This window comes from Hyposmocoma kahamanoa, unplaced genomic scaffold (genome assembly GCF_003589595.1).
Source record: "Hyposmocoma kahamanoa isolate Upper Pololo Valley unplaced genomic scaffold, ASM358959v1 76, whole genome shotgun sequence".
NCBI classification, from domain to species: domain Eukaryota; kingdom Metazoa; phylum Arthropoda; class Insecta; order Lepidoptera; family Cosmopterigidae; genus Hyposmocoma; species Hyposmocoma kahamanoa.
The window spans coordinates 6,316,036-6,335,806 of record NW_020653900.1 but is presented as its reverse complement, the minus strand read 5'-3'; the positions used below and the strand labels follow the sequence as shown (position 1 = coordinate 6,335,806).

Below are 19,771 nucleotides of genomic sequence, written 5' to 3'. Positions count from 1 at the left end.
GTATGACATTTACGATACATTTGGTTGCCCACATGGATATAAATTTGAACATATTATAAAATAAAACGGTAAATATTTACGTCGTATTGTAATGACAAAACAATTTGACATTGACGGATATGATGTAATACATTAAAAAAGCTGAAAAAACTATGGACATCTGTATCACACGCTGGTACTACGATGACTGCGTACGATAATGACCCAAAGCCCCACACGAGGTACTGCCGCAAAGGAAAGTAAGCCTTGAAGCGAAAGATGCAAGTCGCATGTTAAGTTTTGATACAGTTGTCTTTTTGCAATCAGCCTTCTATGAAAATATAATGGTTGCAAAAGTACTCGTACTAATAATTCAACTATGTGAGACATATAAATAGCTGAACGTACGAATTTTCTTATCAAATAGTAACCGCATTCGACAGCGAACACACGCGAGTGTTTTTTTTAATTTTTGCAAATATGTATCGGTTGTCGTTACTATTACTTATAGTAGGAGCATCAGCTCTTCCTAATCCGGAGTTAAACGAAAATGTAGAGCCAGTGCCAACGGTTGAAACAGCAGCACGAGCTATGGGCAAAGATTGTGCCAACGGAATCTTTAGCCCTACATGCTTGAAGATCGAAGCTCTTTCTGTTCTTGAAAAGCTCAACTCCAAAGAAGAAGTGAACCTTTTACCTGGACTAAGTCTGGTCAAGGAACCTAGTAAAGAAAATGGAAGTAAAGCTGAAGAATTCGCTGCTGAGTTGGCGAGAGCTCTACCTTCGAAACCTGATGAGAGATTGGACAAGTACCTACTGTACAGGCTTGGGACTTATTTGGACACACATTCGGTGAAACTCAGGCTTTTGGATGAAAGTACCACTGAAGAAGCAAGGGCCCTGATTGGCGAGGCTAGGTCCAAACCCGGCGGTTTCGGTGGCGGAAAGAAAGGAGGCATGGGTGGCCTCATTGCCATGGCTATGATGATGAAAGGTATGTATAGCAAAGTCGTGCGACCGATTTAGAAGTCGTGATTGATGTTCATTTTTATCGACAGGTGCAACAATTTTTTCATACTTTACAATTGTCCTATTGTTTTTACCAAACAAGTTCTGAATGTCGAAAAAAAGAGATGACGCAAAAGGGACTCCTTATTAAAGATATTTAAGATATTTTACACATATATTTTTATTGATATTATTGATTGCCGGTTCATATACCTATATGACGGTTCATATATCATTGGAAATGTGATATAATTTCTGAACACATACAATGTTACGAATTTGCAAAAGGATTAAAAAATAATTGAAACGTAACATCTTTTTCTACGTTTACTACTTAAATACGTTTTGAATAAAAGTAGAGCAGGTAATTTTCAACAGAGGAGAAATTAAAAATCAAAAAGCGTAACGCGAATTTTGAGAAAGCATACAGTAGACAATGTAATAGTAATCAAAAATTCATTAAAACTTGTTTAATGTGATTCTAATCATAATCAGTAATCACTTGCTCTTGAATAAGAATAGTAAACCCTGTCTCGTACTGCTGACTTTTAAGGTTATGTCAAAGGTAATGAGTATCGTTAGTAAAAGCATTTATCTCGTTCATGTTTATTATAAAGAGAGATAGAGAATAATCAGCTATTATTAATGTTTACAGATAGAAAATAAAAAAAGAATTGTACTATCAAAAACAAACTAGGCAAAAAACGTGGACATTTAAATGAAAACCATAATTGCCGCGTTCTATAACTAAATTATTTGAAAGTTTTTCAGATTATTTTTTCAAAATGGAAACTATCTTACACACAACCATCGATAAGATGCTAAAGCCGATTTTACTCCATTTAGTTCTACTGGTAACGCTAAATGGACTCTGCCTATTTAAACCAAACGGTTTATAAATTTACACATCAAAACACTTTTGAACTATTTCAAAAATGTTTGTATTTTTTTTTATTTTATCAAAATGATAAATAAAACTAGCTCACCGATTTACCGCAACAATATTTACGACCTTTTTTGGCTATTAAATTACTATCTTGACCACATACAATCATTATCGACTGCGTCGGTTCCTCTTAGTGTTGAATTCACCCGTGTTGTTTTCATTTTGCTTGAAAGCAATATTTTTTGGGTGGAGTCGACATCATAGGAGTCAATATATAGGTATTACCCAAATTACGTTAGTTACCGTTTAAATGTAAGAAATTGAATATATGTAAGACGAAAGTAATGGAGATTGAAGGGGATGAAAGTGTAGCAGAATGCGAAATAATAAAGGCTAGAACAAATGAAAGAACTCTTGTACGTAAATGGAGCTCTGCGGGTTAGCTGAAACGTATCAAAAAAGACAAATTTAGCTGTAGAATAGGACGCACTGGCTCCAACCTTAATGTACGGCAGTGAATGTTAGACATGACCGAAGAAGCATGAAGTAGAGTAAACACTGTAAAAATCAGAGCGTTGCGCATTTATGTAGTTAACTCCTAAGACAGGATGAGGAATTGTAAGGAGATATGAGCAACTTCGGCGTACATATCTCAACAGATTAAGAATGTTCTAAAGACTAGTGAAATCAAAATTACTCAAAATAAGCCAATCGAGAATGCGAAAGAGGTATGACAGGACAGATGACATGGCATGTATATAATCTCTAATGACGATTTTCGAAAGTAAATTTTGATATAAAGGTTATTATTATTAAAATGTGTAAGTATCACAAAATCAATTTCCAAGTTTGTCATTTATATAATTATGTTAAATATTTTGGAAATAGTTTATTTAACTTGAGGTCGAGTACAAACAACGCTCCTTTCGAAAAAATTAGCAACTGATGCTAGTGAACTGGGAAGGGTATATTTACTGGAGTCAGTGAAATATTGTAAAAATTCGTTGCCGATTTCAAAGAACCGTACAAAAATAGAACGCCAAGCACCTAGAATACGTTTAAAAATAAGAACAAAAACGCAGTAAAAACTATATAGCTCAAAAGGTAATGGTAACATAACTGATGATTATGAAAAAAAATATATATGTGATACAATAGCAACTGACAGAAGTATATATATGGTATAACAAAAAAATTTAATTGCGACAAAAGATCTGAGGGGCACTGCCTCTGCGCTCGACCCCTGAGACATAAGTTGACAAGTCCCATAAAACTGTAATTCCACCAGCACCCTTACCCTTCGAAACCGAAACGCAGTAATGCTCACATGCTGCTTAGTGGCAGATATAGGTAAGGTTCCTGGACAAACTCTTTCACAAGGAACACTACTGCCACTGCATGTTCTTGCCGATGCAAACTTTTGCGGAAAAAAATATGACAAAAATAATACTGCCAATTTCTAGTACAACCTAAATAATAAACATCAAAGAGAAAAATAGCCTCAGCACTGATGACATAGAAACCAACATGGAAAAATGTGACATAGAAAAATGTAGCAAAAGAAGTGTCACAAAGAAAAGTTAGGACTAATGGAAGAGTATTGACAAACAGAGCATTGTAATTATGGTGAACGTTTGTTGTATGTTTATAAAAACTGTCATATAGAGTAATTGATAGTTAAATCCGTTTCTCCTTTCTTTTTTATAATTATTTTGCTTGTTATTTGACAATTTTGTGAATATATAATTATTTGTAATGTTGTAGTTTCTAAGAACCTTGTATTCTTTACCTTACAGTATATCATACGTAGCAAAATGTTTATATTTCTTTTCTGTTATTTAATAGAAAGGCATTTGTCGTACGTCATGCTTGGCAGACATAATTTAGTCGATCGGAGTAATATTTATTGTAATCACGTGTGATGAAGCACCGCTTGTCTCGTAGATTAGTCAATATATTTGTATTTATCACCTCATCCTCAAATCTGTACAATTACCTTTAACGATACATCTGAACCATAACTGAAATAAATAGAAGACCTAGGCGCTGGCAGACTTCACCCAAAGTATCAGCCTTACACATTGATAACATTTTGGTCAGAGGCTGTGGACCCAATGTCCAATACACCCATACTTACCTTTTTTATTTGTCACAGGTACCCTCATGTCAGTCGGTCTCGGCGGACTGGCAATGCTCGCAGGCAAAGCCATGATGACGGCCATGATGTCACTTCTCCTCTCCGCCATCATTGGTGTCAAATCCCTCTCCAGCGGAGGCAAGTCCACCACATACGAAATCGTCTCGAAACCCATCTACAGCCACAGTCACAGCCACTCCACGGCTCATGAAGATGTAGGTGGTTATGGACATTCTGGGTACGGCAGGAATTTGAATGTTAGGAGACGTTAATACAATGTCAAAAAGGGAATTAATTTGAGCTAAATTTATACGTACACATACTCGTAACATCTATTTTTCAAAAAACAATTAATTATGTTTATTCTTTGGGAGATGAAACTAACAAATAGGGTCAATTGCCAAATAGAATAAAAGATTAAATGAGTATAGTAAGTTTCAGCTTTGACATTCCCAACAAGTGTTATGGTTTGTGTGAATCAAGTTTTTGCATTTTCATGTTTAATGATGTAGCAAGATCTGATGCCAAAGCTTTCAATATCTGTATAAGCTAGATACTCAGGTACCAACGGATAATTTATTTCAACTATTTATTATTAGATTTAAGAATCACGATTTTCGTTTATTTCTATTTGTTTTCTTTAATTCTTGCTGTTATTTTTTTTATTTCAATTTCTATTTTTATTTTTATCTTTTCCGTTTTATAGTCATTTGTTTTATTTACTTTATGTATTCAATGTGATTTATTACTTAGTTGTATATATATATGAATATTTAATTTTTATTAACGTTTTTCATAAATAATTATTTTTAATTTATTTATTCTATATGTTCTTAATTTTTTATTTATATATGTACAGTATTTGTTTTGAATGGATTTATTTAACTTTTGTTTTATTTTCTATTTTAATTTCTATTTACTTATATATCCTATGTATAATTATTTTTATAACTTGATATTGTACAGTCTTTCCATTGATATTTTAATTATGTATGGCTGTTTCACAGACATTAATGTCTGCGTTTAATTATTTATGTACATATTATGTAATGATAGTAGCTTCATTCAAATATATTTAATATTTCATTTTAATTATTTTTTTCATATTTACGTTATGTATATTTGTCGCTATATATAGGTATATTGTTATGAAGACTGTTGCAACTTACTTATATACATAATAGACCTATGTATAAACTCCTATATTTTCCTTATAATTTATGCATGTATATTTTTATTTGTAATGTTACTAATGTATTTATACTTATATATTTTTGTATTTTAGTTTTTGTTCCATCTATGCCTTGTACCTATTTTTGTTATAAGATGTTGCACGCAATGATAATAAATTATTATGATGTGGATTTAAAGTGTTTGATTCGTAATAAGAGAACTGGTATATTATTAATCGCTCCCATATCAGATAGGATTATGTTTTCGGAGAAAATTGTAAACCTACCTTTTTTTTATTTCTGTTCAATTTTGTACTACAAAAAACCAACTTTCTGATGTTATCGAGCAACCGCAAAGTTTTGCTTATTTTTTGATAAGTCGGAGAAAGGCGTCAGTTGTTCTATTGGAGATCATTGAAAACATAGTGCGTGTTTAGTTACATTAAATAGTATGATATTTACCATGGCAGTGGTTGTACATCAAAATAAAACAATGCAAAACGTCTGACACGTCTTTTATTAACCGACTTCAAAAAAAGATGATGTTTTCCAATCGACTGTAAATTTTTTTGCGTGTATGTTACGGGGTTACACTGACATTTGTCAACCAATTTCGATGATTCTTTTATTGTTAGAAAGGGGATACCTCCTCTTACCTCTGTAATAGTCATATTCAAAATTGTAAAAAATATTCCACCTCAAATGGCAAATTAGGGGATGAATTCGGTTCATCGGATTTCTCCCACTTTTTAAACTATTTTTTTTTTTTATATCAAATAATATTATATTAAGATATTTTTAAAATATGAAGTTTTAGCCCCGCACTAGAGAAACCTTGTATCGCAGGTGCCATTGACGCACACATAAACAACCACAAATTAGACCCAAACTCGTGAGAGTAATAAATGTAGACCATACAAATATTTCTACCGGCCCGGGAATCGAACCCAGGACCTCTGCGTGGTAGTCCAGCATGATAATCATTCAGCCACCAAGGCAGTTGAGGTTGGTTTTTGTATAAAAACTTTTTTTTTATAATATCAAGTTACGGGACGAACAAGTCGTGCGCCTGATGGTGAGCTCCACGCCTGTCCATAACAGATGCAGTGGCACTCAGAGCTTTAAATCGCAAAGATCGGAGGGGCACTGCCGCTGCTCCCGTCAACCTGAGGTATAAGTTGGCAAGTCCTATGTGCTTGTAATTCCACCAGCACCCCTTACCCTTCCAAACCGGAATGCAATAATGTTCACATCTTACAGAAAATACACACAACTCCAAAGCAACTCGAAATCACATCACATCACCTGTAGGCAATCGAGTCGTGTCGTGAGATAACGGGTCTTCAAACACTTCTTCAAACTCTTATTGTATTTATTAGTATTGGTGAAGAGCATTCAATGGAACATGATACATCAGCTTCGAGATTTTATTTTTATTTGTCAAATTTCTTGGCGTGTCGACTCTGACGTTTATATTTGTGAGGATGAGTACTTACGTACGAGTATCAGTGGGGTCGTACAGGTCCTCGCATACGCAGGTGTATGGACACGCAGGGCAGGACAAAAAGATATGTCATTATCAGGGGACAGACACCACACCGACATGCGCTCTCCGAGCTGTAACTCCATCCGTGCATGCACTCCTTGCTTCGGCCGACTTGGGTCCGCAACCTATTTAGGGACTTCCAAGTTTGCCAAGGTAGATCATGATTAGGAGGGAGGTTTTATCAGTTACTTACACCAAGTGATGGGATGAACTAGTGCACATGACGGTAAGCGATACGCCTTCTCATGCAGTTGCAGTGTCGATAAGAGCTTTCAATTTATGGTCACTGCCCCACACCCGTCACCCTGACTTTCAAATACCTATAATTTCACAAATCCCTTACCCTTAAAAACCAGAATCCAGTCGTTTTAACTGCTTCCGTGTCCGTAAGGTGTAGCATGCTGGACCGCCACGCAGAGGTCCCGGGTTCGATTCCTGACAAATATTTATTAATTTCTCTCGCCAGTTTGGGCGTAATTTGTGGTTGTCTATGCGTGTGTCCATGGCTTTCGCGATACAGGGTTTCCCTAGTGCGGGGCTATAAAAAACATTACTGCTTGCCGACGGAAACACGTATGGCGGCAGTAATTCCTTGGACGAACTCTTTCACAAGGAGTTCTACCTTTATTTTGACTTTGACCTTGAGTTTCTAACTGGATTAAATTTTTCTATCTCATTATGTCATAAAATATCAATAAGGTCTTTCAAAGCATTGTCAATGTAAAACATTTCAGTGAAGGTACTGAAATACACTAATACTTATTGCGGGGGAAGTTTAAACATTTGCTCACTGTGCGGAACTTGAAACAACAAACCCGAACGAACGAACGAACCGGACGCCCTTTGAATGTATAGCGAATTTTACAATGCAGAAGAGTTCGTACCCTTAATGTCTTAAGGCCACATCTGCAAAATCTCAACAATTCAGAGGAGACATTTAAAGATTCCGTGAAAGAATATTTTATTATTTTGAAGTAAGCATAAACAAATATTTATTAACAAAGATCATCCCCTACCTCGAGTTTCTAAACACCCTGGCCGATTTTAAAAGTATTTTAGTGTACGATATATATCTGAAAATATGGAAAAGGAAGCTTAAATATTAAAGACTAAAACTAGGATTAAATTTTATGAATAAAATTGGGTCCCCGCCCCAAGGTGCCCAAGTAGCTGACAATGATCCCCTTTGTATAGCTATGCTAATGCGCTGGGCAAGGTAACTTGGGTTTCCCAGACAATAACAGATAGAATGGTATTTTAAATTCTCATTTTCCATCCGTTTTTAATTCATTCTTTCTGTATATCTCTATCAGATAACAATAAAGGTTTTTACCGCATCATTAAGTTATACTGTATCTTCACTAATTTTGTTATTAGACACAGCCTATTTCTTGAATTAAGCTGATTGATAAAACCACATTTAATTATATTTACATGACATACTAAAGTAGGTGAAGTGAAGGTAAAAAATGTCTTTTTTTTCTTCTATAGTGTTCTAGTTTCTTTAATGAACGAGTTTGTCTTGTTGAAATGTCGGATATACAGTATAAGCGTAATCATTTTGTACCTTAATTTTGACAACTAATTATTAAATGTTTCGATACGAAAGTCGATCAGAGAAAATTAAGGATGTTTTTATTAACACTATGTACGTCAAATTTCTGTTTTTGGTTTGGTCAAGAACCAATACCAATGACTAATAGGATAACGTTTGATCATCTATTGAGAGATCGACAGTTCACAGTGCTTTAACTTCAAATACTAAGTTAAGCAATACCTCTCGCTAACGGTGAAAAAAGAATTCGTGACTTAACCGACTCGTCGAAATTGGTGGCAAACGTGTGAAGTCCGCACTCTCCTTAAAGAAGGTCCGTGCCCAAAAGAGGAACGTAAGTTGGCCAAGGTTCACTTTTGTACTCCGAATTAAGTATCTCTTGCAGTTTTTCTAGAACAGATAAAACTTTTCTCCAAAATGTTCTTCGGAGAACCAGTAACCATCGGCATATTTTATAGTCCACTTTTTTACCCAATTGTCTACAATTTTAAGATATCGCCACTTTTGGTTCCACTTTTCCATTACCACCATGCATCGCATTGCTTTATTTATTGATCGAAAGTGACTCGGTTTCGCTACGAACAAAATAACTTCCAAAGCAATCGAACTTCTTTTTTTTTTTGCTTTGCAGCGGTCGTAGTCAACTTTTTAGTCTTTACTCAGCGGTATAAAATAAATTGCGGCCGCTGTCAAATCATTAGTCCCGCAGCGTCTAACGAAATGACTCCAGCTTAAGTTTAAACCAGAAATAGTGATAAAAGTGACAAAATGTATAGCAAATATGCAGTGGTACTGTTAGTGATTGTGTGTGCAAGCAGTTCTAAAGCTGTCATCGATGGACCGCAACCTAACAACATAAACGATGGAGTCAAAAATACAACTGGAGACCGGACTGGAAGGACACTTCACAAAGAATGTAGTGGAAGTCTCAGTGCTAAGTGTCTGAAGATACACGTTCTGTCCTTTTTGGAAGATTTAAACTCTCGCAATGAGTTACCAATTTTGCCGGGACTGAGCATTATAAAGGAGAATCAAACGACAAACACGACACCTGAAGAACTGGCGGCGGAGTTATCGAGACAGTTTCCAGGGAAGCCCGATGAGAAGCTAAATAGATTCCTTTTGTATCGTCTTAAGGATTATCTTGACGGACATTCTATAAGATACAGACTGTTGGACCCAGATACGTCTAAAAGGGCCATGGACATAGCTAAGGGTGACAATGAAGTGGTTGGGAGGAAGGGTGGCGGCGGCGGCGGCGGCGGCGGTTTTGGAGGCGGCAAGGGTGGCGGTGGTGGTTTGTTGGCTGCAGCTATGATGATGAAAGGTGCGTGTACTTGACTTTATCTCAATTTTTGCCTGATTTATGACAAAGTCTAAGAAGAATTTAGATTTTTAATAAGCGAGAATAATAAGACATAATATTTTTTTCTTCTCCATTACTTAGTTTCAACAATATTTAATAAAACACATAACAATGAAAACAAATTTGATCATTTTTCTCTTTTACAAAAATTAAAATCACCCAATTTGTAACAAGTTTTACCAATTTGTTTAAAACTCACGTTATTTAACCAACCAGCATCTTTAAGCAATACTCCGAATATCGTCTATTTATTCATTTTTTAAATTTATATTTTATAGGTGCTATGGCAGCTGCAGCTCTAGGAGCATTAGCTCTCCTAGCCGGTAAAGCTCTCATGACAGCGCTCATGTCCCTACTCCTCTCAGCTCTCGTCGGTCTCAAAGGTCAAGGAGGTGGAGGACACACCACATATGAGATCATCACGAAGCCAGAAGTATCTCATCACCACTCCCACAGTCATGAAGAGCATCACGAACACGACCACGGACATCATGGTGGCTACAGAAGAGCTTACGATGCTAACGGCTATAACAGCTACATGCCTTATGATACCACTAGCTAGGAAGCCCCCACGCATTGGTACTACGTGTATTACAATAGAGGGACCTTGTACTGTTTTCGATGTTAGATTTTCGAATGGCTTTGATTTTAAAAAGTCAACTATTTATTGATAAAAAATTATCCTACAAAAAGGTTTACTAAAGTTAGTTAGTTAAATTATTTTTAATAATAAGTTATTTATGTCTTTGTTGTTGTTCGTGGATTATTTATTGCAGCTTTCTGAAGGCGTGTTAAAGTTTATTATCCTTTTCTTTTTATATATTATTTATTTGTATATATTTTTATTTATTGAAGTCTTCCCACCGCATTTTCATTAACGCTTTTTATTTTCCATTGTTTTCTTTATTTTTTTATTACTATGTAAGCGTGTATTTATTTTACTTTATTTATCTTTCTTTTATTATTTATATTCATTTTTCCAGTCATGCATTTATATCTATATATTATATTTTTTTCATATTTTGCTTTTATTCTAATAATATTTCTTATTATTTTTGTGTCATGTTATATTAATTTCATATAATACATTATGTATACTATTCTAAGCAGTATATTAACTGTGATATTCTAGCCTTCTTTATGTAAATATTATTCACGTCTGTATGCCAAATATTAACTATTTATTGTACAATTTATGTTATATACCTGTCATAATGTCTGTTCTTTCTATTTGTTCTAATTGTATATATTTATTATGTTTTTATAAAATGATTGCAGTGAGCAACTCTGTGGTTTTATTACCTCATTTTGTTATAAAGTTATAACAAAAAATGTGCCCTTGGTCATACAATAAGGATTTTTCTTTATGATAGTACTTGGTACTTGGTGCAACGGGCTGGTATCCCCAACTCGACGACAAGGCGCCTATTTTTTTATGATAGTAAGTGACAGGACGAACAAGTCGTGCGCTTGATGGTAAGCTACACACCTGTCCATAACAGTTGCAATGCCACTCAGAGTTTCAAATCACAAAGATCTGAGGGGCACTGCCACTGTGTCCATCCGGGGGGTATATTGTATTTTTTGTAATAAGGCCAACCACTTTTCAGAAGAAGTTTAAAGATTCCACAAACGAAATTAGACGGTAACTTTTTTATGCATAAATAGGAGTTTTCTAAAATTACTCAAATACATAATTTGTTTCATGTAGTTCATATTATTTTTACGACTTTCTTGTGACAAAAGCGCTTTTGACGTATGACCACAAGAGGCTTTATTACACCATGGGTACAAAATTGTAAGCAGATAAGAAAAAAAATTAAGGCCTCATTACGCCCATGAACTAGTTGGCCCAATACTTTAAAACAAATAATAAAAAAACTAATAACAAACTTCTACGTAAAGATTGACGTGAATGGAGAAAGCGAAAGATCTAGCTAACGCCTACTATACGACTTTAGAGTGACAGTTGTCGCTTGCGCAAAAAATGCTCAGCAATTTCGTACGACAAATTGTACGTATTATACATATAATATATTTAAGAAGAAGTAATAATAATAATACGAGTCCCACCTCTGGGCACAGGCCACCCCACACAATGAAGACCTTGGGCTGTAGTTCCTATGGTATATATGCCCAATACGGATTGGGAACTTCACACACATCATTACATTACTATGCAGATGTGTGCAGGTTCCCTCGCGATTTTTCCTTCCCCGAAAAACTGAGAGATGCAAGCCCTAATTCGAACCGACAACCTTCTGCTTGGCGAGGTGGTAGGTCAAACCATTAGGCTACCACAGCTAACTAAATACAGCAAAGACTAATAACAAGAAGTAACATTTTTTTATACAAATATTTTCCCCAGGTCTGTAGCGCTGTATATGGGTCTGTAGGCCTACCAAACGTTGTAGCTGAACGCAATAAAGACTATATATACAAATCTTTTCGATTACCTTTTTCCACCAATCATCGTCAACTCTGATTGCCAAAGCGAATGAGTGAAACCCACGATTTTTTTTTCTTAATTCCAATTTTCTTTTCCCCATTTCACAAGTTGGCATTCTTGGATATGTGACTTAGATGTGTAACTAAAAAAACTCGACTAATTTTGAATGAATTCCATAAGTTTTTATACAGATTAGAGTATCTCAAATTATTGTCGTTTCACCCGTTTCAAAAAGTTATATTACAATTACCTACCTACATCTTTATTATAAAAATATATAAACTATAATATTATAATATAAACAAACTCACTAGAATATTTTTTTCCAAATTCGCACCCGTGATGCAATTAGGCAGGCAGACCTGCAAAATTACAATTTATCAAGAGTGTTGTTTAAAGATTCTACGAACTTTGTCGATAAGAGAGTTATAAAATTTCACATATACATAATTTGTTTCATGTAAGTAGTACGTATTATTTTTATGATTTTAATGTGATAACTACACTTCTGATATCTGATCAAATGTGGCTTTATTTTACCAAGGGTTCCAATTACTAGCACTTTCGTGTGTTCTAAGGCTTTCGGGTGAAATTCAGTAGGACAGCCCATTTCAATAATGGTTTTTTTTATTTTTTTTAACTGACTCCAAAAAGGTTCTCTATTCGACTGTATTTTTTTTGTATGTATGTTCACCGATTTTGATGATTCTTTTTTTTTTTCAAAAGAGGGTACCTCTGTAGTCGTCCCGTTTAAATTTGAACAAAATATTTCAACTCTAAGGGTGGCAAACTAAGGGATGAATCCGGTTTCGCGCACTTTCCGTTAACCGACTGCAATAAAACTTGGCAAATAGATGTAATTTCAATAAAATAAGCCGTTAAGCAAATTTTTGATGTCGATTTTTTAAGTCGATTTTTTTTTTAATCAAAAAGTTATAATTATTAATTTTCCAAAGAACACTATTTTTCCGCAATTTACGCTACATACAAATATACGCGATTCAGATATGAAAAAAACATTACATTTCCTATTTCTTAATATCGATTTGAAAGGGTAGCATACAGCTGCACACTGTGGCATTTGCAATGTGAATTTGTGCGTTCGACATAAGATTTAGATTTCCATGGTGAATTTGGATTATAAATCTAGCAGCAGAGTACTAGTCTGTTTGTTCTAGTCACCTACCTCTTTTAAGCTATTTTTGCTGGCAATTTGAGTTGTTAGCCGTCACCATAAGACCTATAAAGGACCCGGAACGGATTTAGACCTTAAAAAATAGTTTCATTTTCAATGTGTAACAATCGCGAAAACCTAATAACTAGATCTATTTGTTTCTGTTGAGGAAAATTAAAGAAAATAAGTTCTAAAACTATTCGTAATCCTATGCGACAAACATCCGTGAAAATCAACTACATAGACAATCATCAAAATGAAAACAGTTTAAGAATCTCAACTTTATTAACAATAATGCTTCTTAACTAAAATTACTATGCAATATAAATACTTTAGGGCCTAGGATACTCCCTTGGGCGACCGCAACCTATTATCTTCTTTAACGACAAATGATACGTTTTCACTCAAGTGCACCGTGACTTTTGACCTTAAATCCTGTTAATAAGAAAATAAATAACCCTAACCCAGTGTTTGCATTTTCATTTGTCGCCTATACTTGAAGCAAGATGTCTCGTAAATTTATTGTCGTTTTACTGTGCGTTGTCGTTGTGGATTCTTTAGTTCTAGATAATGATACTACTAACAATATAGTAGAGAGTGATTTAGAAGATCAGGAGGAAAATGTAAATAGTATTTTCGACGGTGTTTATTCAGAATGTTTTCTATATTTGTCGTATTCTTGTTTGCAAAGGAAAACATTGTTGTATTTGAAAGAGCTTAATAAACTCAATGAAGTTTCCGTTATTGGCGACTATGTGAAATTCGGTAAGTATAGATTTTTTTTATTTAAACATGAATACTTTACCAATACTGAATAAACACTAAGATTATTAAAGAAACAATTCAATTGTCATTTATAGTTTACAGACAAAGAAAGTTTGCGGGTACCAAAATGCCCAGATGATACAGTATAATGTTCATTACACAAACCTGTATGTAACCAAATAAGTCTATTGATATTATCTTACTTAACTAAAACACTAAACAGATACATAACACGGCTTCGTGGAATATACCCAGATCGGAGCGGAACGGACCAAAGACTGATAGAATTAGACGCTAAAATCTGACGAAGAGATGTTTACACGTGTAATGCCGTACTTGTAATCTCCACAGCATCCTAGCCAATAAATTAAGTTACTTAAAGAAACACATTGTCGTAAAGGGATGAAAGCCCTGTTCGCTTAAATAAAAGATAAAAAAACACTAAACACTTGAAAAATATTTTGATTTATTTTAGTTAAAACAAATGAAACAGAAAATGGCAGTCTCAAAGACAGTATTGATGAAGAAGCAGCAAAGAACAAGAATCCGGAAGATCTATCTTACGTAATAGATCGAGCAGTTGATAAGTTTTTCAATAATCACATACTGAAGTTTAACGCTTTGGGAAAGGATATTGCTGTTCCTGATACAGGTAAGTATTGTCCTATCTTTAATCATACAATTGTAGCTAAAACTACAAATACGTTACACAAGAATATTTCTTGTAGCTTCTATAAGTATCAGTCTAATGAAATTGCCAAGATAATACTAGGTACTTGGTACATTTAGATCAAAGCGTTTCGAAAAGTTTGTTTATTAAAATGGTGCCTTAAAGTATGGAACTGAATGTAAAATTGTTCAATTTATTAGAAAATGTATAACGACAGAAGAAGAATACCACTTAGGAATTGTCAAATAACTTATGGGATATCTGCTGTAATGTTTTAGTGGAAGACTTTGTTGGTCGGAAGCGCAAAGGTGGCGGCGGCGGCGGCGGCGGAGGTGGACATGGCCACGGCGGCGACGATGGCGGCAAAAAGAAAATGATGATGATGGCGATGATGTGCATGAAGATGAAGTTTATGATGGTCAATCAAAAGCTTTATATCATTTCCTTTATGCATTTATGTCTCTTATCAACTGGTTTATCATATACAACACCGTAATTCCAGTGTTTGTGATAAACAAATGATACTAAGTTCAAATCATCAATCAGTTTCCCATACTCAAATTTGTGAAAAGGTCTGTACACACTAGGAGTCTCGGAAGTCGAAGGGACTTACTAAGAGGCCATCTATGACACTGTCACGCACAGGACTGATTAAATTATTCGTCTAAGTTGATAGGTTGGGTCGGTTGCAGATGGTGCCAGCTATGATGGGCATGATGGGAATGATGTCATTCAAGGGGATGATGTTCAGCATGATGTCCTTCATGGTTTCCAAGGTAAATTAAATCTATTTGCTGAACGAAACGATTACTGTAGCCTTCGACGAGAATAATGTAGAAAGATATTCTTTCAACTACTACAATTTGACTTTTATCTAATGTTATTTACAAAAACGATTCATTATGCTAAACTCAGTAATACTCTGCAAGTATATGCCATTAGCATTTTTATCAAAATAATTTTGAAATTTACAATTTATGCAGTTTCAACTACCCGCTACAAGTCTTATGATGTTTGCAGATGATGCTATTAATGAAAATTTTGGAAAAGAAAGGAGGCGGAGGCGGCGGTAGCGGCGGGGACGGTGTAAGTTCTCATAAACGCCTGTCTAAGAAATTATAGCAAAGTAATCGTATAAACATTGCAAGACAACCAATCCAGAGGTCACGAAGTTGTTTTACCATTACCCATTGGGGAATACAATACTAGTTTTCCACTATATTAATGGTTCTCAAAGTCAAATAAAGAAATGTGGTGATACTTACATATTTAGGCATTCTTAAAAATACATTTCTATAACCGTAGAAAAACAAATAAGTAAGCAAACTCCTTATCAAATACAAGATCAAAAACATTTGAAAGAAAATTAACAAGGCTTAGTTAGCTTAGAGGGAAAGAAGTTTGTGAAGGGAATATTTTAAACTCCATTAAATATACAAAATACAGACTCGACTGTTCGTATAAAGGATTATTTGATAATACATATTTACAGGGTTGGGCAGCAGGTGGCGGCGGCGGCGGGGCGTGGATGCCAGCAGGTATATTCCCAGTATAATAATAAAGGTGTAAGTAAACATTCACCTGCCTTTTTGAGCAGTGAAAGTATTATGATCTTTGTAAACCAATTTCTATCAGATTCTTGATTGGCCTAATCGAGATTTTTTTTTTCAACAAAACAATACGTTCCTATAGCTAAATAATCAAAAACTAAGAACACTGATAACAATGAACATTTTACAACAATTTTTGTGTTTGCAATTGACATTTTACTTGGTTTATAATGAATAAATACGTCTCTTAAAAAGGCTAATGATTTACTTACACGTGTTACACTTATTTCACAGTTATGACCTATAATGTGCAGAATTTTATTTAAAGGTCTTTGAAAACATTTTGTCAATGGATCAGCATAATATTTTATGGTCCAACACTTTTTACTTGGAAGTGAACTGCAGGTATCGTACAGGGCGTTATGGTCGATACAGCTTTGATGTAATTTATTCAAGGTGGTGACTACGGCGGCGGCGGCGGCGGTGGCGGAGGTGGCTACGACGCGAACGGACAATGGCAAAGCCGATCAATCATAGAAAGAAACCCGGAAACTTTACAATACAATACTGAGGACTTCCAAGATAGAATTGCCAATAAACCCATTGTATCTTACGTTACGCCCATCATCAGGTACAACAATAATATTAACATGAAAAAACCTTTTTCCATAGTGAAGAAATTAAACGATGAAGTTATTAAACTCAATCAAGATGCAAAAGAAAAATCAAGAAGCAAAAGAGAAGCAGATAATAAGATTTCATATATTAGAGATGTTACAAAAGATAATGACAATAGTTCAGAAGAGATTGAAGAATTTAGTGATTTTAGAAATGATCCTTACAATAACAATGCTTACAGCAAATTTCATACTGTCTTGAAAGGAACACCACATCCCCTTTTCAAAAACCTGAAAAACAATGAAATGAACAATATAGCGTCTCATCTCAGAATAAATAGACAAGTACCAATATATGACAGCAGTGTATCTATTGATGATGGTCCAGACTCCTATGAAATGGATACAGCTTACAATTTACCTTTAGAGAGATTTGACGATGACTTTATTGATATAACTTACCCAAAAATAGAAAATCCAAAAAACGGTATTACAAAAAGTACTATCCAAATTCCGAAAACAAGAAAGAAACGCGGTATAGTCGACATACTTCAAAACGCTTACATGTACTGGATTAACAATTTACTTGGCTTGAATAATTATAAAAAATATCAACCAAAATATCCTAAATACAAAGTTATAAATGGTATAAAATATGTTTATCAACCTTGGATGCAAATGCCTAAAGCAAAAGCACCTAAAGAACTCCAAAGTAATATACCGACCGTTATCAAAGAAGATGGTTTCAAACCAATAGTTGCGGAAGATTTTGAACCAAGCCCCATAATAACAGCTGATGATTTTAATAAAGGAGAAATAGTAGAGGGAGCTGTAGAAAGTAGAATGACGAAGAAGATGAAAAAATTTAAAGATACAGTTAGTGAAGTTATAGAGGACAATCCCTGGCAATGACTATATTACATTATGAAGTTTTACGTGTTGGATAATTTGGTTGTGCCTGATATAAGATCTTTTATGTTTTTATAACATAGTTCACGTTATTATTATTTATTTTACGTCTGTCTTTATTATTAGATGATAAGATTGTGTAGTTGATATTTATTTGTATGTAGTTGATAATTTATGTATTTTTGCATCTGCATCAGTCAATAAATTGCTTTAATGGAATTGGTTGTAGTTTCATTGTCTAAATTTGTGTTTATTAATGCTTGCAATGATACTAATATTTTCAATTTCACCATGCTTTAGGGGGTGATTATGTTCAACAATATAAACAACTTTCACTATGCCATCAACACGACAAGAAGAACTATGTATGCCCCTCAAATCGAAAAATAATGTAAAAAAGTCCAAGGCACATTTTGGTCGAGTATCTATTATGCCGACTGCCTCTGCCTCTGTGGCCGAACGGTTACCATGCCGGACTGCCACGCAGAGGTCCCAGGTTCGTTTCCCGGGCCGGGAGAAATATTTGTATGACATACATTTGTTTCTCTCGTGAGTTTGGGTGTAATTTGTGGTTGTCTATATGTGTGTCCATGGCACCCGCGACACAGGGTTTCCCTAGTGCGGGGCTGTGTTGAGTGTGTTGAGTGTGTGTTATTATGAGCCTTGCTCTTGTCGGTGTAGTCTCCTCCATTCCTCAAGGTCCTATAGCTGTTTCCACTTTGATATGCTTCTTTATTTGTTCACTGCATGCTATTCTTGGTCTTGCCGGTCCTTCTGTCTTTGGCCAAATTCAATCCATCAAAATCAAATCCAAATTATAAATTCATCATACGTACAATTGACGCAATATTAATATTTGCAACGATTCGTCTTATCGCTTTATCTTTCGAGTACAATAAAAGAAAATAGTGAGTCGTCTTGTTAATGCACTTGTCATATTATTTATGCTTATACGTATGCTGCTCCTCATCTAATTAACGCATTTGCATTAAAGTTTTATTGTCACCTAAAAAAATGTCAATTACGCCGATATTGCAAAATCAAAGTCAAAATATTATCATGAAATTATACAAATCCTGTAAATAAATTTACAAATTATAAACGTCATTTCCTATGCTACTGCTCGTTCACTAAGAATTCCTTGTTTTCAAACAGTGAATTCTGAGCTCTATTTTTCGTTTTTTAAAACGGATATTTGACCACCTTGTCACTTAGCCGCGGTTTAATATGGCAGAACAGAATGTCTACTTATGGAACATAATACAGTACCATATTTCGCGATTTTAAGCAGTAACGAAGAAATTAGTTCACGGCAATACAGGTTCATTCAGAACTCAAACTATTTCACCGACTTAAGTTTTTTATCTAAAGCGCCATCTTCCATATCATACAAGAACTATTTTCTTCACTGGCTCTAATCCAAATCCAACCATGTATAACCATGTCCACACAATAACGCAACCTCTTCACTACTCTGCTAGCTGATTTAGTTCTACAATAGGCTAAAAGATGGCGCTAGTCACAAAATCAGCACGAGATAGGTAGTTATTTGCCATTCCAGTTGTACTATTTACACAGAATTTTGTTTTATTGTACCTATTTAGATATTTACCGATTTAATTAAAACTAAATTTCTACACCATTGTGCCAATTCAAGTAATTTATATACCATTATTTCGTTCATAATAGCAATATCCGATATGGTCTAGTGGCTAGGATACCTGGCTCTCACCCAGGAGGCTCGGGTTCGATTCCCGGTATCGGAAATAGTTTTTGTTTTTTTGCCACGTATTAGTCCGTTAACTATTAGTGTAATTAGTAGTTCTTTTATGTAATAAATATAGTTTCCGGAAAAAGATAATAACGTTATCTTATTTATTTGTACAACTAACCTCTATTCTTGAGAGAAAACCTCATGGCCACAGAGGATCACACCATAAATGGATGTTTTGCTTAGATCCTGCACAGAACTCTAATTAGTGACAAGG

General features: G+C 34.7%; 1 protein-coding gene, 1 long non-coding RNA gene and 1 other non-coding gene across 3 annotated transcripts; all 3 read left to right on the top strand.

Annotated features, from left to right (window-relative positions):
* The first annotated feature begins 505 nt into the window (after positions 1-505).
* Positions 506-10,211, top strand: LOC113232607. The gene is made up of 5 exons (XM_026467377.1): positions 506-973; positions 4,029-4,280; positions 7,887-7,944; positions 9,030-9,610; positions 9,928-10,211. The coding sequence occupies exons 1-5, from the start codon at positions 571-573 to the stop codon at positions 10,209-10,211; spliced, it is 1,578 nt and encodes a 525-aa protein (XP_026323162.1). The 5' UTR covers positions 506-570.
* Positions 10,212-15,056: 4,845 nt separating this feature from the next.
* Positions 15,057-15,762, top strand: LOC113232381. Its single transcript, XR_003310621.1, has 3 exons — positions 15,057-15,125; positions 15,400-15,483; positions 15,728-15,762. It is a non-coding gene; the product is annotated as an uncharacterized LOC113232381 (long non-coding RNA).
* Positions 15,763-19,477: 3,715 nt separating this feature from the next.
* Positions 19,478-19,549, top strand: Trnae-cuc. The gene has a single exon. It is a non-coding gene; the product is annotated as a tRNA-Glu (tRNA).
* Positions 19,550-19,771: the final 222 nt, after the last annotated feature.

Bases quoted from the DNA above. Each gene is read 5' to 3' on its own strand.
- LOC113232607 (XM_026467377.1), top strand. From the start codon at position 571: ATGGGCAAAGATTGTGCCAACGGAATCTTTAGCCCTACATGCTTGAAG. The intron at 974-4,028 runs GTATGTATAGCA...TATTTGTCACAG, and splicing joins CATGGCTATGATGATGAAAG to GTACCCTCATGTCAGTCGGT. The intron at 9,611-9,927 runs GTGCGTGTACTT...TATATTTTATAG, and splicing joins TGCAGCTATGATGATGAAAG to GTGCTATGGCAGCTGCAGCT.